The sequence below is a fragment of the Gekko japonicus genome, unplaced genomic scaffold, assembly GCF_001447785.1.
Source record: "Gekko japonicus isolate JY-2015 unplaced genomic scaffold, Gekko_japonicus_V1.1 scaffold1021, whole genome shotgun sequence".
Lineage (NCBI taxonomy): Eukaryota > Metazoa > Chordata > Lepidosauria > Squamata > Gekkonidae > Gekko > Gekko japonicus.
The window spans coordinates 151,181-174,844 of NW_015176479.1; the positions used below are offsets into that span (position 1 = coordinate 151,181).

Below are 23,664 nucleotides of genomic sequence, written 5' to 3' on the forward strand. Positions count from 1 at the left end.
TGGCCAGAAATACCAGGTGCCATCAGGAGGTCCAGCAGTGGGGCCAGGACACTAGAAGCCCCCCACACTGTTGCCCCTCCAAAGCACCAAGAAGACAGAGCATCACTTGCCCCAGATATAAGAACAGAAGAGAAGCCAACGTTGGATCAGGCCAATGGCCCATCCAGTCCAACACTCTGGGTCACACAGTGGCCAAAAATAGCAGATGCTGTCAGGAGGTCCAGCAGTGGGGCCAGGACACTAGAAGCCCTCACACTGTTGCCCCCCACAAGCACCGAGAAGACAGAGCATCCCTTGCCCCAGACTGAGAGTTCCTATCTCAGCTTTTCTCCATAATGGGGACCTCGAACTGGCTTGTAATACTGTTCTCCCCTCGTCTGTTTTATCCTCACAACACGATTCGACTGATAACGTAAGACAGGACCAAGGTCACCCAGTGGACATTCAAGGCAGGCTGGGAATTTGAAACCGGGGGGGGGGGGTGTCTCCCGCTTCCTAGAGTCCAACGCTCTAACCAGAGGAGGAAGTAGCGGACGAGAACAAGGGACGTACACTGACTAAGTAAATAATTGATATTTAGATCCATGATGTTATCTCAGTGATTAAATCCTGTTGGAAGCTGATGCCTGGCCTGACTCTGCCCTGCCCTGGCTGTCTGAGCTGGGGACAGCCAGAGGCCTGACTCACACACGGAAGGAAGGCTGGGAGAGGGAGTGTCAAGGGGGCTGAGGACGGGCCGTCGCTAGCTCCAGCGGAACCCACAGCTGGCCCCACTGAAGCTGCAGAGAGCAGCAATTTACCAGCATGGCCTGTGCCGACACCTGGCTCAGAAACAATGAACGAGTGGCAGAGACAGGCAGACAGCCCTCCTGACCCACCTCCCAGAGTTGCTCGGACGCGAGAGAGACTCCGACGAGACTTAACAGCAAGGAGACACACTGCTCGATTGCGAAACAGGCGAGCTGAGTTCTAACAGATGCAGGGATGCCCTGCTCGGAAACAGCAGCGAAAGGGCTATTTCGCCTTGGGCGAAACCGGCTCCGTTTGTGGACGCAAACTCGTCATCACTCCATGACGCCCTGCTGCTCTCCACCCCTCAGTTTCCAGACCTTGGTCCTACTGTCTGCTGCTGGCTTGTCGACCCTGCTTCTGGTTTGTGCTTTTGGACTGTTATTCTCGGCTTCTGATTACTCCCTCCGGCTTCCGACCCAGGACTGAACGCCCTTGCTTTTGGCTGATGCTTTACACCCTCACTCTCGGCTCTTGCCCCACCCTTCTTAGTTCCAGACCTCGGACTGAACTCGGAGTTCCCTCTGCCTTCGCTCCAGACCGTGATAGGGAGGCAAATTGCTCTAGTACAACTGAGGACAAGGCTGGGAGTCCGGCAGAGGCAGGGAAGGGCATGGTCAGAAGGAAAGATGGAGCCCAGACTTGGGGAAGGCCAGGAGGGGGGAGGCTAAGAGGCAGCCCTGAACAGAAGAAGGAGGAGGAGAAGGAGGAGGAGATGGAGATTGGATTTATACCCCGCCCTTCACTCAGAGTCTCAGAGAAGAAGAAGAAGAAGAAGAAGAAGAGGAGGAGGAGGAGGAGGAGGAGATTGGATTTATACCCTGCCCCTCACTCGGAGTCAAGAAGAAGAAGAAGAGGAGGAGGAGGAGACTGGATCCTTCACTACGCGAAGGAGTCTCAGAGCGGCTTACAAACTCCTTTCTCTTCCCCTTCCCCACAACAGATACCATGTGAGGTTGGTGGGGCTGAGAGAGCTCTGACAGAAACTGCTCTTTTCAAGAACAGCTCTGAGAGAACTATAGCTTGCCCAAAGTCATCCAGCAGCTGTGAGTGGAGGAGTGGGGAATCAAATCCGGTTTTCCTGGATTAGAGTCCGCACACTTAACCACTACACCAAACTGGCTCTCTGTAATCCCCTCTGCTTCCCTTTCCAAGGCCTCAGGAGAGGTGGCCAGGCCTCAAACAGAACGCCTGAAGGCGGCAAGCTCACAGTGGGGTGGGAGGAGGCTCACGACGACCTGCATCTGGAGGATCGAGCGCCTGAGGCTGAGCCGTTCGTGACTCCATTTTTAGCATCAGCCAGTCCGCCTTGTGGAGGGAGGGCAGTCTCTCGCTCATGGGTTTGTTCTGCGGTTCAATAATTAATAGCGCTCGCTTTCCCCCCTCCCCTCGGAGGTTCTGTGGCCCGATCGAGTGGCTATAATCGGGTTGGTATTGATCGCGCTCGATTGCTGCCCCGCTTGCCTTTCATTTTCCTTCTCTTCTGCCTTTTAGCGTCCTTTGACGTGCAGCTCCGAGACGGGATTTGTCTTTCGACATAGCCTGCTGTTATTGCTAGATCTAATGCGCTCCAGTTACGAACTGGAAGATTCGGGCTGAACGGTTGGAGACGCTTTCCTAATAGCAAGAGTCGTTTGGAACAATTACCAGAGAGGTGGGGGGGCACCCTCCCTAGCTGGATTTCTTCAAGCATCTGTCAGGAATGCTCAAGCATTCTGAGAGGGGGGGTTTAGCTGGCTGTACCTCGTGACCTCTCCCAGCTCCAAGACTCCTTCTGACTTGCTGGCATGGGAGGTGCTTTAATTTTTACAATATCGGCTTATGTTATTCACCCCCCTGACCTTAGGTCTGAGAGGCACGGTAGATGTTTCTCCAAACACGGGGGGTGGGAAGGGGCACACCATGTGCAATTTGAAGAATTTCAGCCCAATTCATTCTTTTTTGGGGGGAAATGCAAAACTGCTTTTACTCTTTGCTGCCTGTAGAATCTTCTCTCCTAATAACCAGGGGTCATTTCGTAGAAAAAGAGGTGCAGGAGCTCATTAGCATAACATATTTGCATATGCCACACCCCCTGACATCACCGGAAGTGTGTCAGAAGGAAACACCCACCGCTCAGGCTCCCCTGGACTGTTTTGGATCACTAGCTATTTTTTTTGGGGGGGGACGTGCAGATCTGTCCTTGCAGAGGAGGGAGAGCTTGTATCTGAATAAAACTTGGTCTTAAAGGTGCCACTGGACTGTTTTGGACCAGGGGGCCGGGTGGGGGCGGCTCTGCTGCTTACCTGGCTGCTTCTTGCTCTGACTGAGGGCTGCTGGGAGCAGGGGGTGGGGCTTGTTGCATGTGCCCACCCCCTGGGCTCTTTACTGCCGGAGCTCCGCTCCTTTGTGCTCCTGCAGGAAATGACCCCTGCTAATAATAATTATTGTATGGCGTTGTGTGTAGAATAGCCAGGAGAGCCTAAGAAGCCAGACGTTCTAGCTCTTTAGCAATATGCACCACTAGGTGGTGAGTGAGACTTCTTTTTAAGGCAAAAGAGATTTTCCAGAGGTGGTTTAGCCATTGCCTGCCTCTGTGTCATGACCCTGGTATTCCTTGGAGGTCACCCTTCCAAATACTAGCCAAGGCCGTCCCTGCTTAGCTTCTGAGATCTGACGGGATCGGGATCCCGTCCTCTTCCAGGTCGTCTTTCCTCTCCCACCTGAATGAAACTTGTTCAGACCAGGGCCAGCATTAACATTCCCTCCAGCAGGGCAGCCACAAGGGCCCAGGGCTTCTGCCAAGGCCCACTGCTGCTGACCCCCTGACGTGCCATTTCCTGGCCCTCTCGCCTGTGAGTGTCTTGCCACCCAAGGGTCCAGCTGCATACACAGCCCAGTGCCATTGGAGAAAGGGCTGTGGGCAACAGATGGGACTGGAGAAACATCTGGAGCAGAGATCATAGAATGCTAGAGTTGGAAGGGACCTTGCAGGTCATCTAGTCCCACCCCCTGCAGTCTGCAGGAGCATAGCTGAAAGATAGCCCAACATACCTACAACATACCCGAAAGATGGTCGTCCGGCCTCCGCTTGAAAACGTCCAGCGAAGGAGCATCCACCACCTCCCAAGGCAGACTGTTCCACTGCTCAACCACTCTGACAGTTAGGAAGTTTCTCCTGATATTTAGCCGGTAACAACGCCCTTTTAATTTCCACCCATTTGATCTAGTCGTGCAATCCGGAGCAAGAGAGAATAGATCTTCTCCATCTTCTACACGACAGCCCTTCAGATACTTGAAGACTGCAATCGTGTCCTCTCTAAGCCTTCTCTTTCCCAGGCTAAACAGACCCAACTCTTTCAGCCTTTCCGCGTAAGACTTGGATCCCAACCCTCTCACCATCCTGGTTGCCCTCTTCTGGACACACTCGAGATTGTCAACATCCTTCCTAAAATGTGGTGCCCAAAACTGGACACAGGACTCCAGGTGAGGCCTGACCAGAGCAGAATAGAGCGGAACGACCACCTCCCTTGATCTGGACACAAGGCTTCTGTTCATGCATCCTAAGACTGCATTAGCTTTCTTTGCAGCCACATCGCACTGCAGGCTCATGTTTAGCTTGTGATCAGCCAGAACACCTAGATCCCTTTCACATATGCTGCTGTCAAGCCAAGTCCCTCCCATTCTACATCTGCACATCAGGTCCGTCAGTGGCTCTTAGCCACAAGGTCTAGATGGAGCACTCTGTCTGGGGCAGTGATGCTCTGTCTTCTTGGTGCTTGGGGGGGCCACAGGGGGAGGGCTTCTGGGGTTCTGGCCCCACTGGTGGACCTCCTGATGGCCCCTGGTATTTTTGGCCACTGTGTGACACAGAGTGTTGGACTGGATGGGCCATTGGCCTGATCCAACATGGCTTCTCTTCTGTTCTTATGTTCAGTGCAGATGGCTGTGAGCACGGGCAGCAGGAAGGGTCGTGAGCAAGATCAGGGAAGGATGCACGTGCAGAAGTGAGACACACGGGTGAGTGGGTGGGAAGGGGGTCCCTGAGAACCCTCTGCCTGGCCCCCCAAAAACCTGGACTCGGCCCCAGTGGAGACCACACAATTCCAACTTCCCAGAAAGGTAGGAACAACCTCCATCTTATTCTGAACAGCACGCCTGAAATCAGTCCAGAAAGTCAGGAAGCTATTCCTGCTCAAAGAAAGGAAGCTTAAACGTGCTTTGGGACTGGATTGCCCCGGTTACGACACCCAGAAGTGTCTAGTGGTTAAGAGTCTCAGATCTGCAGACCCACAGTCCAATTATTGACCTAGTATTTTTTTCTTCTTCAAAACCCTGCCCTTCCTTCTAGGAGCTCAGGAAAGCACTATATGTTTGTTTTCCACCAATGACCTTCAGTCCAGAAAGTCAGGAAGCTATTCCTGTTCAGAGAAAGGAAGCTTAAACGTGCTTTGGGACCGGATTGCCTCGATTACGACAGCCAGAAGTGTCTAGTGGTTAAGAATCTCAGATCTGCAGACCCTCAGTCCAATTATTTACCTAGTATTTTTTCCCCGAAAACCCTGCCCTTCCTTCAAGGAGCTCAGGGAAGCACTAGATGTTTGTTTTCCACCAATGACCATCTGAACAATCCTGCGAGATCAGTTAAATTGAGGGAGAGCGATGGGCCCCAGCTTATCTAGGAAGCTTCATGTCCAAGTGGGGATTCGAACCACGTCCCCCGGGCCTTAGGACTTGACACTCGGACCACAGTGCCACACTGGGTTGCTCCCGCCTTCTCCTCTTCTTATAGAATCACAGATTTGGAAGGGACCCCCCAGGGTCATCTAGTCCAACCCCCTGCACAATGCAGAAAATCCACAAATACCTCCCTCCTCGGTGACCCCTGCTCCATGCCCAGAAGAGGACTGGCCTGGATAAAAATGGCTTCCTGACCCCAAAGTGGCGATCGGCATTTCCCTGGGCGTGTAAGAAAGGGCCACGGGAACTAAGCACCGAGAACTAAGAACTAAGCACCCTTCCCGCCCTCCGTTTGGTGTAGTGGTTAAGAGTTTGATTCCCCACGCCTCCACATGCAGCTGCTGGTGTGACCTTGGGTCAGTCAGAAGTTCTCTCAGAGCTGTTCTCTCGAGGGCAGTCCTTAAGAGAGCTCTCTCAGCCCCACCCACCTCACAGGGTGTCTGTTGCGGGGAGGGGAAGGGAAAGGGATTTGTAAGCCGCTCTGAGACTCCTTCAGGTAGTGAAGGGTGGGGTATAAATCCAGTCTCCTCCTCCTCCTCCTCCTCTGCCCTCCCTCTCATGATCTGCCTAAGTTCACATAATCAGCATTGCTATCAGTTGGCCTTCTAGCCTCTGTTTGAAAATCTCCAAAGAAGTAGAGCCCACCACCTTCCAAGGAAGCCTGTTCCACTGAGGAACCACTCTATCAGGAAGTTCTTCCTAACGTTTCGCCGAAAACTCTTTTCTGGCCTCGTGTCCTCCAGTGCCCAAGAGCAAGGCCGTTTCGATATACACCCCTTGCGATGTAGTCCAATCCGAGTGCCTGTTGGGTCCGAGCCAAGCCAGTGCGGCCTGGCTTCACCCTGGCTGGGGGTGGCAGCCACGGGCCGCTAGAAGGGATGCCGGTCACCCACTGTGCCACTGAAGACTGGGAACCAGCTGAGCCCGGGGTGGGAGCATCGGCGCCCTTCCCGACTGCGTTGCTCCGCTCGGGTGGCTTGGCTGGAGAACCGGGGTGGGCCCTGCCAGCGAACTGCTTCCCACAGATGAGAAGTGTCCCCCGTGGCTCTCCCGCATTCATCTGCCAGCTCCTCCGCTAACGGCTTCCTCCCGGCTGCACATCAATGCGTGCCCACCCACCAAGGCGGTGCCTCCAATCGTGTTCGGCTCCCCGTTAAGATCGGTGAGGCGCCTGTTGCCTTGGCGGGGAATGCGTCTGAGGTCTCGGAAAGGAGGTCAGGATGCAGCAACACTCCTAATAATATTATTCCTTCTCATTAAATTACTGTCATTTACGGGCCTAATTGCTTCTCCCCCCCTCCCCAGAAAAGAATTCATGCTGGTCTCGATTGCGGCTAATTTGCTTTAATAGATTCTCCTCCCTGGCTGAACACTAGGGGGCGCTCAAGCTGCTACAAACCTGAGGCCCCCCAAAAAAGGTTCTTCCTGCGAAATCAATTTGAAATTAGCGCACCGTTGTTCTTTTAGAATGTGGCAACGCACGTCTTCCCCAATGGCTAGTTTTTCTCCTCTTCCCCTTTTTGCCCTTTCCACAAAACAAAACGAAAAAGCCTGTCCCCCTTTGCCACCTAATAATTTCTGACCCCTCTCATTGAAGGATCCAAGGTAAGACCAATAAAATGCAAACCAAAGGAAAAACAGCTCTCAAAGAACACAGCAGTCTAAATTCCAACATGTATGCTTTCAAAGTAGGTGGGGCAGGATACTTCCCAGTTGCATTCCGTGCTGAAAACCCATCTAACATCGTCCCAAAGAGTTCAGTGAGAACCACAGAAATATACAGCCAGAAGGGACCCCCCTTCCGCTCTACCTGTCAGGAAGTTCTTCCTAATGTTTAGCCAAAAACTCTTCTGATTTAATTTCAACCTGTTGGTTCTGGTCCAGCCTTCTGGGTCAACAGAAAACAACTTGGCTACATCCTCTACACGACAGCCCTTCAAATACTTGAAGATGGCTATCGTATCACCTCTTTGTATGTTATCTGCATCGCCCTAAGTTACATCTCTTGGTCACCTGAGAGGGTGACTAAGAGAACAAATTCAGGAAGTGAGTTTTGAAACATTTTCCATTTCCATCTGATAGCTGCATATCGGTTTGGCACCTGGATTTTACCTCAAGCAACAAAAGAGCAAAAAAGAGTGAGACAAGAATCTGTAATATCTCGAATAAGCAAGGTAATCAGAAAACTGGATTGAAACTGATACGCTATACACACCCTCAACAAAACAAATGTAATTTAATGTACATGCAAAATCTAACCAAAACTGGAACAAAACATAACCCCTAAACATCACAAAATCGTCCCTAAAGACACAAACTTCAAAACAAACAGCCCAGATGACTTTCAGTACCAAAGTCTTCATTGGAAGTCGACCGAACACTAGCAGTTTCAGGGTTAACATTTCTGCAGATTGCTAGATTTCTGCAGTTTTGTAAAGAATTTTGCTCAACTTGGGGTGGCAAGCTAACAAGGGAACACGCCAAGTGTACGTACGAACCTCTACTGGCAAACAGATACAACTCGTGGGCACTGAATGAAATTACTGAACAGTCGGGTTAAAACAGATGAAAGGAAGTACTTCTTCATCCAAAGAGTGATCAACACGTGGCATTAACTGCCACGGGAGGTGGTGGCAGCTACAAGCATGGACAGCTTCAAGAGGGAATTAGATAAGCATATGGAGCAGAGGTCCATCAGTGGCTATCAGCCATAAGGTATAGCTCCGTATTCTTGGTGCTTGGGGGGGGGCAACAGTGGGAGGGCTTCTGGTGTCCTGGCCCTACTGCTGGACCTCCTGATGGCCCCTGGTATTTCTGGTCACTGTGTGATACAGAGTGTTGGACTGGATGGACCTTTGGCCTGATCCAACATTGGCTTCTCCTATGTTCTTATAAGACAGAATTAGATAAGCACAAGCCTTCTCCCGCCCCCTCCGTGTCGGCCTGAGAGGCTTCCAGCCGCCGGGCCCACCAATCTCCCCCCTTCTTCCCCCTCTGCCGGTTCCCCCCCAGTGGCCGATCTCCTCCTCCCTCTCCCCACCCGCCTCGGCTCTGGTGGTGAGGCCTGAGAGGCTTCCAACCTCCAGCCCACCACAGAGTTCCCAGAGCGTTCCCTGCGCATGCGCAAGAAACACTCTTTTACTTTTAGGGGGATTTAAATATCCCCCCTATATTTTTTCAACTTTTTAGATTAGAGACAGGAAGTTAGGACCTAGGGGAGCCCGAGTCCTCACCAGGATAGAGTATGGTTGCCAGGTGAGGCTGACAAGCAGGCAGGGGACTTACCAGGGAGGGTCCGGGAGAGGGAACTCTGAAGCGAGTTCCCGGTGAGCTGCTGTTGCACTTAAAGGGGCCGCGTTCCTTTTAAATGCTTTCCCTCCATTGGAAATAATGGAGGAGGGGGGCACCTAACTTTGGGGCATATAGAGTTGGACTCCCTGATCCAATCTTTTTGAAACGTGGGTTTGTTGTTTTTTTTAGGAGAGGCACCAGCAGCTCTGCTGACAATTTGGTGCCTCTGTCTTAAAAAACAGCTTCTCCAGAGTCCCAGATACCCATGGATCGAGACTCCATTATACCATATCGGTGGTGAGTGGTGAACGACAGAAGGGCGAGCGGCAAAGATGGCGACTGAGTGCAACATCTACGGTGGACCGGACATGGCAGAAAGGCGGAGCCAGGAGATGCGAGGTTCATGGAAGGCGCAGGTGCGGCAGAGCCTAAGCGGACAGAGCCGCAGCCGCGCCGGAGCGTACTGCACGCCAGAGGGGCCTGCTGATCGACCACCGGAAGACCATGAGGAGAAGGAGGAAGTGAGAGCCGGAAGCCTGGAAGCTGAGCCGACAAGCCGACCGGGAGGAAGAAGATCAACAAAGACCCTCCACAGGGTGCCGGTAGGGCAGTCCCCATCCCCAGTATATGTGGCCATAGGTAGGGATAATCGATTAACTGTAAGCCGCTCAGAGACCCCCCGGGGGTTCGAGCGGGGTAGAAAGTTGAAAGATAAAATTAAAAATTAAAAATATGGGGACTGGTCTCCATAGGATATAATGGAGACCCAGCAGCTATTTCTCCCACCCCACTTTTTGATAGCCCTGAAGTGGAGGGGGCTCCAAAGCGGGGGATCCCCTGCCCCCAACTGGGGACTGGCAATCCTAGGGTAGAGGGAGGGGTTCTGCTACCATATATAGAAGCTGGTTGTGAAGGCAAGACAAAGATTCAGCTGGAGGCAATAATTCTCTCTCTCTCTCTCTCTCTCTCTCTCTCTCCCCTTCTTTTTCTCTCCTTCTTCTTCCACACACACACACACACACACACACACACACACAGAGCTTGCCTTTGGGGGTGATGCTCAGGTTGGAAGCCGCTCCAAGCCCTCTCCCAGTAGCCAAACAGTGACATTCCTCGTAGGCCAAGTACAAACCCCCTTCCTGCCAACACGACAAACGGAGGCGCTCCGTTCCAAGACCGAGAAAGAAGGAGCTGCTGGTGCTGTCTTCTGGAACACGGCGAGTCCTACCGAGAGCTGCTTATGAGTAATATTAACAACTTAATGAGCTGTTAATGAGGCGCTCAGTCAGCTGCTCCGACTTGTCGTGGGGAACCGGAGTTGAATTATCTCTGTCGCTTTATCCCTCTTTTTACAAACGGGAAATTAAGGGCAGGCGGAGAAACTGATCCGGCATGCGTCTCAATTTGGACATTGCGTCTCCGCGCATTGTTTTCTACGGGAGGGAGCAGACTGTCCTGGCAATGGATCACGGGATTGGAAAAACTCCCCCCCGCCCCGCGTGCATTAACGGGTCTCTGGAAACTGGCTGGCATGCCATTCGGAACCGCCGGCATCGGGAAGACGCCCTTCCACGGAGGTGCGGCGACACAATAGTTTTGCCATCCTGCCATTGTGACATCCCTGACAGAGCCCCGGTTCCCGTGTGCGTCCTTGAAGGACAGTAATCAATGGCGCCCCTTCTCTCACTGCCTTTCAAACAGAATAGGGGCTGGGGGGGGGAAAATCACGCCACGGCAGAGGAAGTCGGCTGCGATGAAACAAAATGGAAGAGGCTTCAGAGTTGGTTTCTTTGCGATTCTCCCCTCCCCGCTTTATCGAGCTATCTTGAGCTCACAGTGGTCTACGGCATTCAAAGGGAAAGGGGGAAGAAACACTATGTACAAAGCCTTAACAAAAAGCAAAGAGACAAGGCTGAACATACCGTCAGCTGTCCAATACTCAAGCTGAAAGGAAACAAACGTATACCGCTCTGTGGTTCCTGGAGGAAAAGTGAACTATCAAGGCAGTAATAAAGCATGACGATGATGATATTTTTTAAAAAAGCACCCAAAAGCTTCACATCAGGGGTGTCAAACATAAGGCCCGGGGGCCGGAACCGGCCCATCCGGGGCTCTTATGTGGCCCACGGGCAACTAGTGCAAGGGAGGGAACAGGAGACTACTGGGGGGAGTGGGCGGAGCAACTCCAAGTGTGGCTTCAGCATGGCCGAACAACCTCGTCTGCAGCAGCCAAGCATCGTGGGAGCGTCTGCCCAGTGCTGCACTGCTGGCTCTCCGGTCTGCCCATGTGGATTATCCTTTGTACCCCCCTCCCAGCCCAGGGGGCCTTTCAGTGAGGATACAACAACTCAGAGCTTACCACCTGCTGTCCTTTATGCAGTTTCTATCTCCGGTACCTGGCATTATTGAAAGAAATTAAAAGACGCCTGCTCCTTGGGAGGAAAGTGATGGCAAACCTAGACAGCATGATAAAAAGTAGAGACATCACCCTGCCAACAAAAGTCTGTATGGTCAAAGCAATGGTATTCCCAGTAGTCATGTATGGCTGCGAGAGTTGGACTATAAGGAAGGCCGAGCGCCGAAGAATAGGTTCTTTTGAACTATGGTGCTGGAGAAGACTCTTGAGAGTCCCTTGGACTGCAAGAAGAACAAATCAGTCAATCCTCAAAGAAATCAACCCTGACTGTTCCCTGGAAGGCCAGATAATGAAAATGAAGCTCAAATACTTTGGCCACCAAATGAGAAGGGAGCACTCACTGGAAAAGACCCTGATGCTGGGAAAGATTGAAGGCCAAAGAAGACGGGGATGGCAAAGGATGAGATGGTTAGACAATGTCATCGATGCAACGAACATTCGGACTCAACCGTGCGACTGAACAACAACAAAAACCTGGCATTATGTTTTATGGCACATACGGCCCGGCCTGACATTTATGTCAGATCTGGCCCTCATAAGAAATGAGTTCGACGCCCCTGCTTTAAATCTATTCCTTTGTGGAGTTTGGTAGTCGTCCAGCACAAGCTACCCATACGGTGCTCTCTAATATGTAGAAACTCACTCGCTCTTTCAGCATGATCATTCTTTTTTTTCTTTTCTGATTGAAGTATTTGGGATCACGCAGGACTGGGAATATTTTTGGCCTGAAGTGGGTCGAGCCAGCCAAGGGGAAAAGCCTCCTTGGATAAGGGCTGCAGTCCGGCTTCGAGCTGGTTGACTTCAAGGAGATTTAAGCAGCTGGTGTGCCAGATTGCAACCGAAAAGGACATCAGAAGAGCCCTGCTGGATCAGACCAGTGAGGGTCCATCTAGTCCAGCAACCTGTTTCACGCAGCCACCAACAACAGGGCACAGAGGCCGAGGCCTTCCCTTAATGTTGCCTCCTGGATCTGGCATTCAGGGGTTTAGTCCCTCTGAATGTAGAGGTTCCCCTCAGTCACCGTGGCTGGTAGCCACTGACTTATCTAATCCCCTTTTCAAGCTGCTTATTCCTGTGGCCATCACTACACCCTCTGGCAGCGAATCCCACATTTTAATCACTCTCTGTGTAAAGTGGTGTTTCCTTTTGCCTGCCCTGAGCCTACTGCCCGTCACCTTCATTGGACACCCTTGAGTTCTAGAATTCTGGGAGAGGGGAAAACATTTATCTTTGTCAAGTCTCTACCCCATGCATAGTTTTATAATCCTCTATCCTGTCCCCCTTTACTTGTCTCTTTTCTAAATGGAAAGAACCAGACGTTTCAGACTTTCCTCATAGGGAACGTGCTCCAAGCCTCCCATCTAATCATCCTGGTTTGCCCTCTTCTGTACTTTTTCCCAGCTCTGCGATGTCCCGAGCAGGTGGGTTATGGACAGTGAAAATCTGGAGGCCGGGGGATTAAGCAGGGCATAGATGGAATAATGACATCCCTGATGAGGGCTCCCCCTCTCCAACTTGATTTCTGTGGTTTCCATTCTACGCTTCCCCCAGCAATGTGCAAAGAAATAAGGCTGAGGCTCTCAGAGGATGAAATGCTTTTTCTGAATCTGAAGGGTCTGTTGCTTGAAGGAGATTTGAAGCAACTTCCTGTCCTCCTTTACTTGTCTCTTTTCTAAATGGAAAGAACCAGACGTTTCAGACTTTCCTCATAGGGAACGTGCTCCAAGCCTCCCATCTAATCATCCTGGTTTGCCCTCTTCTGTACTTTTCCCCAGCTCTGCGATGTCCCGAGCAGGTAGGTTATGGACTGTGAAAATCTGGAGGCCGGGGGGATTAAGCAGGGTGTAAATGGAGTAATGACGTCCCTGATGAGGGCTCCCCCTCTCCAGCTTGACTTCTGCAGTTTCCATTCTACGCTTCCCCCAGCAATGTGCAAAGAAATAAGGCTGAGGCTCTCAGAGGATGAAATGCGTTTTCTGAATCTGAAGGGTCTGTTGCTTGAAGGAGATTTGAAGCAACTCCGGAATTCAGCACACAGTGACCTGCGGGTCCACCGTGACCCACGTCAACACTGAACACGTGTCCAAAATGTGGAACGTTTATATGTCGTTTATGTGAAACGTTTATACGCTGCTGCCCCTCCGGAGGCCTGCCTGAGGCAGCAGAGGTGGAAAAGTACAATAACTAATTTTTTAAAGTAAGAATAATTAAACACATCATAAAAAACAGCATAAAACATAAGAACATAACATAAGAACATAAGAGAAGCCAATGTTGGATCAGGCCAAAGGCCCATCCAGTCCAACACTCTGGGTCACACAGTGGCCAGAAATACCAGGGGCCATCAGGAGGTCCACCAGTGGGGCCAGGACACTAGAAGCCCTCCCACTGTTGACCCCCCCAAGCACCAAGAAGACAGAGCATCCCTTGCCCCAGAGCCCCTATCTATACCTTGTGGCTAAGAGCCACTGATGGACCTCTGCTCCATATGCCTATCTAATTCCCTCTTGAAGCCGTCCATGCTTGTAGCTGCCACCACTTCCTGTGGCAACAACATTCAGTGGACTAAACTGTCCTCAGGCTAGAAGTGGACCATAAAAACGAAGAGGACCCCCACCCCCAAGTTAAAAGCCTGCATAAGAAGAAGTGTTTTGTCCTGGAACTTAAAAGACAGTGGAGTAGGTATCACATCTGCCTCAAGGGGGAGGGCACTCCAAAGGAGAGTTGCCGCCACCGAGAAGGCCCTGTCTCCAGTCACCACCTGCCTCATTTCTGCGAGAAACAGAGCACAGGGGGCACGGAGAAAGGGCCTAGGAAGATGGGCTTCATTGGCAGGCTCCTCGAGTCCGAATCCGCCACTATCGAGTTTCCATTCTTTGGCCTTTTGCGGAAAAAGCCCACTCGCTCCCAATCCAGACTGCTGGTCTGCCAGTGTTCCCTCTAAGCTGAGTTAGTGTGAGCCAGCTCACAGTTTTTTAGCTTCCAGCTCGCAGATTTTTGTCTTCGCTCCGGAAGGAGGGCTCCAGCACAAAGTAATTTATGCAGCAGCCAAACCACTCGCTCACAGCTTTAATGCCGGTAGCTCACAAAGTAGAATTTTTGCTCACAAGACTCCACAGCTTAGAGGGAACATTGCTGACCCCAGTTCCCATCCTTAACAGCCTTCATTCAGTAAATATTCAGTCACTCCCAGAATTCCCAGGGCTGTTTTCCCATTCAGTCACTCCCAGAATTCCCAGGGCTGTTTTCCCATTCAGTCACTCCCAGAATTCCCGGGGCTGTTTTCCCATTCAGTCACTCCCAGAATTCCCAGGGCTGTTTTCCCATTCAGTCACTCCCAGAATTCCCAGGGCTGTTTTCCCATTCAGTCACTCCCAGAATTCCCGAGGCTGTTTCCCCCCCACTGTAGCTGCCAGGAGGAAAAAGCTTTCTGGGAGGCACAACCATCTCGGCACAGACAGGTGGGAGACCAGCTGACGGAAAACAAACAGGTTCAGCCCCTTCCTGTGGACAGATGCAGCGATCACCAGCAGCGATGCGTTGGGACATAATCACCATTAGCAGCAGGAAAACAAGACTTGCTTTGGGCTTTCTCTGGAGGAGGGAACTCCGAGGCTGGGATGGGGTGAAGGAGGGCAGAAGAGTTACTGTCCTGGCAACTGCCTGGCCTACCTGCAGCCACATTAGGCTCTTGTTCCCTGAGGGATCTTCTTCAATTCCGCAGGGCCCGTAAGACGGAGCTGTCCCGCCAGGCCTTCGGTTGGGGCAGCGGACGTCTCTATATGGCCTCCTGGAGGTGGTTGTCACCCATCTACTTATCAACCCAAATAATATCAACCCGCAGCCAGCTGATTTGTTAGAAGTGTGACTGTGCTTTCATGTTCGTTAATCTTAAATTGTTTACATGGTTTGATTTTAATTGTATTTGTTGTATGTTTTATGACGTTACCTGCCCTGAGCCCGCTCGCGGGATGGGCGGGCCGTAAATACAAATAATCAATCAATAAATAAATTGTCCCACCCGACGAAACCGGAACCGAAGGCAGGCCTGATGCTTTTCTGAAAGAGGGTGAGATAAAGAGACACCAGTCCTTCCCTGCCTCCATCGCACTTCTAAAAGCCCACCGTAATTTGAAAAGAAAAATTAAGGAGGGGGGGGAGATCTCAGCCGCCGCGTGGTCTCCTGTGGAGCGTGAAGGTTGTCTGTGACACCATCTGCCATAATGATCCCCGCCAGTTCCCCACACTCTCCTTCAAACGAGACGATTGATCACTTTTTTTCGAGGAAGGAGTTGTCTCTCCCACCTCCCCCTTCACCTATATAAATGTGCCTCCCGCAAACATATTACCTATTCCATTAGATTTCGACCAAAGCAGCTCTGTGGGGCCACCCAGAGCCAGCCAAGCATGGAAGCTCGTTAGCGCCGGGCCGGTACTGCCATTTCCTTCACCTGCCCAAAGGAGAAGAAGCATCCGAGGCCCACCTCTGGGATTCTCATTGAATTATTACATGGGGGGCATTGCCCCCTCCAACACTGCCACTGAAAATCAACAAGCAGGGCAGCAGCTCCATCTCGTTCAAGGAGAAGGCCGCTTCCAGCAACAGACTGAGCAAGGAACCAGATGATAACTGCCCTTGGAGCCTTTCCGGAGCATGCACCTCTTTTCCCGATCAAAACCCTAGTCCCCTAGGCACACGGTGAAAAGATCGTATGCAGTGAAAAGAAAGGGCTCGCGGCTACCCTTTGAGATTTCTCTAATGCTTTTCATGTTCCTGAGATCTCTGAAGCCCTGGAACAAGGAAGCCAGAGGGGCAGCCAGGTTAGATTGCAAATTGCATCTTCAAATTACAGGGTTCCCACCATTTTCAAATTACAGGGTGGGCCACCCCAGGAGGCACAAACAGTTACTAGGGAGAGGGAAGCTTTCCCTCCTCATTTCCTCCCTCTCAGTTTCCATGCCTGAAGTCTCATTCACACACGCAGCAACCTGTGGAGGAAGCGACAATTCGCACAGGGACAAATCTAATGCTTTTCGTGCTTCTGTGATTCGTGAAGTCTGGGCGCAGGGAGGGTGGGCCCAGACCTGAACGTGAGGAACATCTTCAGCTTCCACCGTTTTCGAGATTATGAGGTGGGACTCCCTAGGAGGCTGAAACGGCTACTTGGGGGAGAACGTTCCTTCTCCCCTCTCAGATTTGGTGCCTGAAGTCTCATTCACACATGCAGCCACCCGTGGAGGAAGCGACAATTCGCACCGGGACGAATCGGATGCTTTTCGTGCTTCTGTGATTCGCGAAGTCTCGGAGGGTGGGCCCAGACCTGAACGTGAGGAACATCTTCAGCTTCCACCGTTTTCGAGATTATGAGGCGGGACTCCCCAGGTGGCTGAAGCGGCTACTCGGGGAAGAACGTCCCTTCTGCCCTCTCGGATTTGGTGCCTGACGTTTCATTTGCACATACAGCCACCCGTGGAGGAAGCAACAAATTGCGTGGCGTGAACTCTACATGACGAGCCCCTCCGAGTGAAGCACGTCTCCAGACAGATGCAGCATATTTTCAGAACATTATCCCAGAGGTTACAGGCACCAGCACCCCATATCTCCCGTTACTCCTTTAATTTGTCCTGCCGGAAGATTCATTTCATAGGAGAACAGCCAAAGGAGCCGGTTAAAACAGGGGGATTTGAGCAAGGGGGTTCCACTGACTTTTTGCAGGTGGGAGACAAGGCCAGCCTGGTGTCGTGGTTAAGAGTGGTGGACTCTAACCTGGAGAACCAGGTTTGGTTCCCCGCTCTTACTCTAATTTGGAGAACCGTATTTGATTCCCCACTCCTCTACATGCAGCCAGCTGGGTGATCTTGGGCCAGTCACAGTTGTCTCAGAGGTGTTTTTTTTTAAATCTTTGAATTTATACCCCGCCCTCCCCGAAGGCGCAGGGCGGCTCACAAGGGGCACGAATGCCCAAGTTAAAACATTAAAACAGTACAAAATAATATAAAATAATATAAAATACAATAAATACAATTCACTAAATTTACTTTACGGTGCTCCAAAATTATTTAACTATAAAAGTTCAAGATGGGATTCTAAAATTATTAGCAACAAGCAACAGTAATAACAATAAATATAGCAGCAACAATATACATCCATACAATGTTGACCTCTGCCAGGCATGTCTCGCACCCCCAATAGTCCCCGCTCTGAAGATGGTCAATTTGCGGGACTAATGAGGGGGGCGTAGATAGAATGATGGTGACGATGGTGACATAATGATGATGGCATAATGATGGTGGCGGCGACAGCTCCTACTCAAAAGCCTGGCGGAAGTGCTCCGTTTTACAGGCCCTGCGGAACTGCACCAAGTCCCGCAGGGCCCGGATCTCTTCTGGGAGCTCATTCCACCAGGTAGGAGAATGCCCTAGCCCTGGTAACTGCAAATTTGATGTTTCTGGGGCCTGGAATGTCCAGGAGATTTTGATTCCCCGACCGTTCTCTCAAGAGCAGTTCTCTCAGAGCTCTCTCAGCCCCACCTACTTCACAGGGTGACTCTTGTGAGGAGAGGAAGGGAAGGCGATTGTAAACCGCTCTAAGTGAAGGGTGGGGTTTGGTGTAGTGGTTAAGAGTGACGGACTCTAATTTGGAGAACCGCGTTTGATTCCCCACTCCTCCACATGCAGCCAGCTGGGTGACCTTGGGCCGGTCACAGATCTCTCAGAACTCTCTCAGCCCCTCCTACCTCACAAGATGCTTGTTGTGGGGAGAGGAAGGGAAGAGGATTGTGAAGGGGAAGGCCTCTGTAGGAGCTAACGAGAGGGCCAAAGTGAACCAAACTTTGGAATCCATAATGCTTGGCACCTGGAAATTGTGCCATGATGTTTACAGCAGAAAAATAATGACTGGGAACCAGCACAGATGTTTCCCTCTGGTATGTGTGCTATCGGTTCCCCTCTTCTATAGAATGGTATCAGATGAGTACGGAAATCTGCAAGAACAGAAACAGAAGGCCTCTGTAGGAGCTAACGAGAGGGCCAAAGTGAACCAAACTTTGGAAGCCATAATGCTTGGCACCTGGAAATTGTGCCATGACGTTTACAGCATAAGAACAATAGCTTTAGCTATGTGAATGGGAACCAGCACAGATGTTTCCCTCTGGTACGCTGTGCTATCGGTTTCCCTTTTCTATAGAATGGTATCAGATGAGTACGAAACCCGGGAAACTGCAAGAACAGAAACAGCAGCCACCGCCATGCTTCCTTTCATGTCATAACATATTTTGCCAAAAATGAGTTGTTCACTTTAGGGTATATAAGATCGCCTGGTGCTTTATTCAGAGAGACCCCCCCCTCCTTCACTCTCTGGATGGTTGGGGACTCTCATCCCCCCCCCTTGCATTTTACAAAGCGGCTTCTGTGTCAGTTTGCTGTTGACCCCCCCAGTCGCTGAATTCTGTTTGACCGGGAGGCTGAATTCCCCAACAATTGTAAGATTAGAACCTCCTCAGATAACAGGAAACCTCCTCAGGAAACAATCCCTATACAAAAGAACCTCCTCAGGAAAGCTCCTCCAACAACAGCTAATGAACTCCAGCCGTGAAAGCCTTTGACAACAAATTGTAAGCTGCTTTGAGACTCCTTAAGGTAAAGCAAGAGGGGTATAAAAACCTGCTCTTCTTCAGCAACTCGTGATGGTTCAGTAATATCTAACTGCCCCGAAGCATTCTGGGTGAACTCAGCCACCCAGACTGATTTACAGAGTCTGAGGGGGAAAGGCAGGGAAGTGTCAACAGCACTGCTGGAAACGGAAAGGTCAGGGGACAACAAATTGTAAGCTGCTTTGAGACTTCGTAAGGTAAAGCAAGAGGGGTATAAAAAACTGCTCTTCTTCGGCAACTCGTGATGGTTCAGTAATATCTAGCTGCCCCAAAGCATTCTGGGTGAACTCAGCCACCCGGACTGATTTAGAGAGTCTGAGGGGGAAAGGCAGGGAAGTGTCAACAGCACTGCTAGAAGCGGAAAGGTCAGGGAGAACGAAGACCTCATTGAAGGCCCGAGACATCTCGAATTTAATGAAAGCGTAATGGAAATAATTCTAGAGCTCAGAATGGAACCTTTGCATGTTAAATAATAAAAAAAACAGGAGGGCAAGAGAAGTGAAAGGAGACGGAGTCGTACAAGTTGGGAGCACAGATCAGCGTGGCCGGGGGGACGCTACGGGAAGTCGTAAATGCAAGCCTGTGAACACAGCGGCAAACCCACTTCAGCCCACTCTGGGGCAAAGAAACCCAGATTTAGGACGCAGCAAGAGACGGCAGGAGGGGCCGTGGCTCAGCGGCAGGGCATCTGCTTGGCAGGAAGAAGGGTCCGGGTTCGATCGCACTGGCGGCATCTCCAATTAAAAGGATCTGGCAGTAGGTGGTGCGAAAGACCACCTCCTGACCCTCTGGAGAGCTGCCACCAGTCAGTAGCTGGTCTGCCTTGGTATAAAGGCGCTGATGAATTCGCGTACGTGAGACGAACATTCGGGCGGCCACCAGTCAGTAGCTGGTCTGCCTTGGTATAAAGGCGCCGATGCATTCGCGTACGTGAGACGAACATTCGGTGGCGCTTTATATGGAGATGAACCTCTCGCTGGTCCATTGACTCTGACTGGCAGCTGTCCTCCAAGGTCTCGGGCAGAGAGGTCACTGCCAGACCCGAACCTTCTGCGTTCAAAGCTTGTACTCTGTCACTGATCTATGGTCCCTGATTAGCCCTCTTTCTCTTCCAAAGCAGATGCAGTCACACCCTCTCCCTACTTAAGCTAAAGATTATTGAAATGCCGTTTGCCCCTCAGGGCAAGACCCTGCTTGACTGTGGTGAAAACATGCACTAAGAGGGAGGTCGGGGGTCCCCAACCCGGTGCTGGCGTTCGCCATGGTGCCCCCACCGACACCTTCCTTGTTGCCCACAAAGTGTTTGCAGAAAGTGGGCGGAACTTTTGCCTGGCAAGGCTTCCGAATGGCCACTGGAGATTTCATTGGCTGTGCAGATTTTTAGAAACGTTGCTTTGGTAGCAGCGGCCACCACATCACATACTCTTCACCGTGCGACTGAAAGTAAGCGGCGGCAGCCATTTCCTGTCTGGCTCCACCTCCTTCAGCAGCCATTTTGTGGCTGGGCCGACCACACTCTGGCTGAATTCCAAAGGTGCCCACAGGCTCAAAAAGTTTGGAGAGTCCTGAGCTAGGCCATGACTTCCCAACCTGTGATCCACCAGTTTTATGTATGTATGTGTGTACGTGTGTATGTATTGTCCTTACGTGACCTCCCTTTCTCCCAGCAGTCAGGATTCAGGGTGTGTACCAACAATAAGTGCGATTACAACAATCGTCCACTTAAAGAATCAACACAAATATATTATTAAAATTCTGCACCTAGAAAAAGACAGATTCTGCAACGTGCCCCTCAGCAAACAAATGACTACTCGTAATTTACGTAAGATTATCCCAACTGTTTTGCGTAATGTATGCATGTTTCAGCTACTCCTGGTAAGGGGCAGAAAAGTCTGGGTGGTCCTGAGGGAGCCACTAAAACGACCCCCCCATAACTGGAAATTGTAGCAATCAGCATGACAGCTGATTTCTGAGATTTCAGCAACCGCTGCTCTTGTGAGTAGATCCTCGCCACCGGAAGATGGAGACACATGCTTTTCTTTACATGAAAAAATGAAAAAAATCAGGAAGCAGTATTCTGCATCCAGTACCCCGTTCTGCATTTTTCCTGCCGTGCTCTTGTCAAATGACAATCAATGCATGCTCTCGAACTCAGGAGGCTGGATGCAGAAGTCTCTGTTGGGGTTGCCTTGGGTTTTGCCTCAGTCCCAGCAAGCAGCTTAGATGGCTATCCAGACTCTTATCAATTCCTACTATTCTAACTCTTTATATTTTATTCCTACATGACTTTATAGGATTTTAAGCAGCCAACTGACTTACCTGCTTCGCCGACAAAGACTTCCACGGGGGTGCTAGCCGGACTCTCCCCGACAATGTTATAGGCTGTCACGACCACCTCATATCTCTTGTATTTTTTCAGCTCTAGAAATTTAAATAACTGGGTTACAAGCCGGCATCACCCGTAACACTGATTATACACATTCCCCAATGGGCTAAAATATATACTCATAAACCGAAGAACAAATATCCAGTTACATGGCTTTAACGGCCATCGCTCTCCCCAAAGAATCTTGGGAATTGTAGTCTGGGGAAGATATTGAAAACCCTGTACCAGAATTCCCTCCCTCCCTCAAAATACCATTTCAATAGGCCTGTGAGAAGACAAAATGACTGTCCGTCTAGGTTATTAGTAATGTAAATGAGCCCTCTATGCATGCCTTACTAGTTAATCTGGACCTAATCCAAGGCCTGGTCTACATGTGCACGAGAGCAGGGTAATAAGAGATGATAGAACGGAATGTACCACTTCAGACTTCAAGTGAGAGACAGAATTGTTCAGGGTTGTCCGAGACAGGTAACCCTCTGTAAACTGGAATCTCGAACAGCGTGCAAAATGTCTAGACTAGAATCTTTCACCCAGATGTGCTAAGTTTGTTTAATATGGGAGAGCATTAAAAATTTGACTCTCTCCACCTACAGTTTGAAGTGGTATAACCCGTTCTAGAAGCGGTGGCACCCCCAAGGTCTTAGCACCCCATTCTGCAGCACATCTAAAGGTAAAGACTTCAAGTGAGAGACAGAATTGTTCAGAGTTGTCCGAGACACGTAACCCTCTGTAAACCGGAAACTCGAACAGCGTGCAAAATGTCTAGGCTAGAATCTTTCCCCCAGATGTGCTAAGTTTGTTTAATATGGGAGAGCATTACAAATTTGACTCTTTCCACCTACAGTTTGAAGTGGTACAACCCATTCTAGAAGGGGTGGCACCCCCAAGATCTTAGCATCCCATTCTGCAGCACGTCTAGACCGAGCCAAAATCAATGTTTATTAAGATGCACCATACAACAAAGGCCAACGTGAGGTTAGGTAAAAAGCAGATTGTCATCAGAGCGGGAAGCTTATTCAAGTTAAGAAAGATTGGGTTTCTATATTATGCGCCGCTGCAAAGTTTACAATCCTCCTGGAAATCTCCCTCGTCCCCAATTCTTAAGATTTGGTACAAGAACATATAGGATTATCTCACAATGGAAAGGATACTGATACAAACCTCAAATAAAGACCCTTACTCTGCCTCTCTTGATTATTATAATTTTTGGTACCCTGTTTTCAATTTTATGGCTCAAAACAAAGACCACTTGGAACAGAATTGTGTTATAGATGTTCTACTATGTTAATTAATTGATACTTGATTATTTACTATGACCTCATATGTTTATGCGGGGGCTGCGGGGACTCAGAGGTTAAGATGCTGAGCTGCAGACCAGAAGGTCTGTAGTTCGGCAGTTCGGGGCTCGAGTCCCGCATGATGGAGTGAGCTCCCGTCTCTGGCCCCAGCTCCTGCCGACCTAGCAGTTCAAAAGCAAGAAATTGCAAGTAGATACACAGGTACCGCTTTGGTGGGAAGGCAACAGCATTCCGTGTGCCTCGGCGTCTAGTCATGCCGGCCACATGACCACGGAAACTTTGGACAGCAGTGCCGGCCACATGACCGCAGAAAAGTCTTCGGACAGCACAGACTCTTCGGCTTGGAAATGGAGATGAGCACTGCCCCCTAGAGTCGGATTCGACTGGCTTTTGAGCAAGGGAAACTACCTGTATACATGTTTATGACAGTTTATCGTCCCTGGTTTGTCTTTGTATCTGATGTTAAATTTTCAATTAAAAACTTAAGAAGAAAAAGAGCGGGAAGCAGCACATGAGAGAACCAAGAGTGCTACTCTAGGCGACAGGAGGGGGAAGATTTCCTTCCCCGTAGCAACCACTGCTTTCAGCGCAGAACAAACACCAAGAAAGCATCTGGAATCACCTGCATGGCATTTGGCCACCGGGCAACCGTTCTGCATGAAAATACAGGGACTTACACTGACAGATGTGGGGAGAGCCCCCTGGCTTCATCAAAATTAATAACCAAAAGCATGTCAAGAAGGATCAGCAGTGTACGCATTCTCCCCGAGAGATGCCCAAGGACTGCTTGCTGTTCTAGGATTTGCATATGTAAATCAGGCCATCTCTCTCACGGAGGCCACTGAAAAACCTGTTTTACGGAGAATATTGATCATCTGGAGAACCCACCAGCATTCTGGCAGACGGGAGAGCAACATCATGAAATTCTATGGCAGAGGTTCTCTATTTGCAAATCAGTTTTCCCTCTACCCGAGAGTTACCGCTTTAGCAAGACTGTAACTCCCCGAACAGCAAAGCGAATATTCCACAAGCTCTGTAACGCAGTCTTAATTTCAGGTTTCTGGAAGTATTTATGGGTATTCTGCCCACGTATCTTGAGTTACAGGCCAGCAT

The 23,664-nt window shown here is 50.4% G+C and overlaps 1 protein-coding gene across 1 annotated transcript in view; it reads right to left on the minus strand.

Moving 5' to 3' along the window:
* SDK1 (sidekick cell adhesion molecule 1) overlaps window positions 1-23,664 on the minus strand; it is a 502,369-nt gene that overhangs the window by 84,941 nt on the left and 393,764 nt on the right. The window contains exon 32 of the mRNA XM_015427208.1: window positions 21,187-21,288. Coding sequence (XP_015282694.1) covers window positions 21,187-21,288 — 102 coding nt within the window. The remainder of the gene's footprint in view (window positions 1-21,186; window positions 21,289-23,664) is intronic.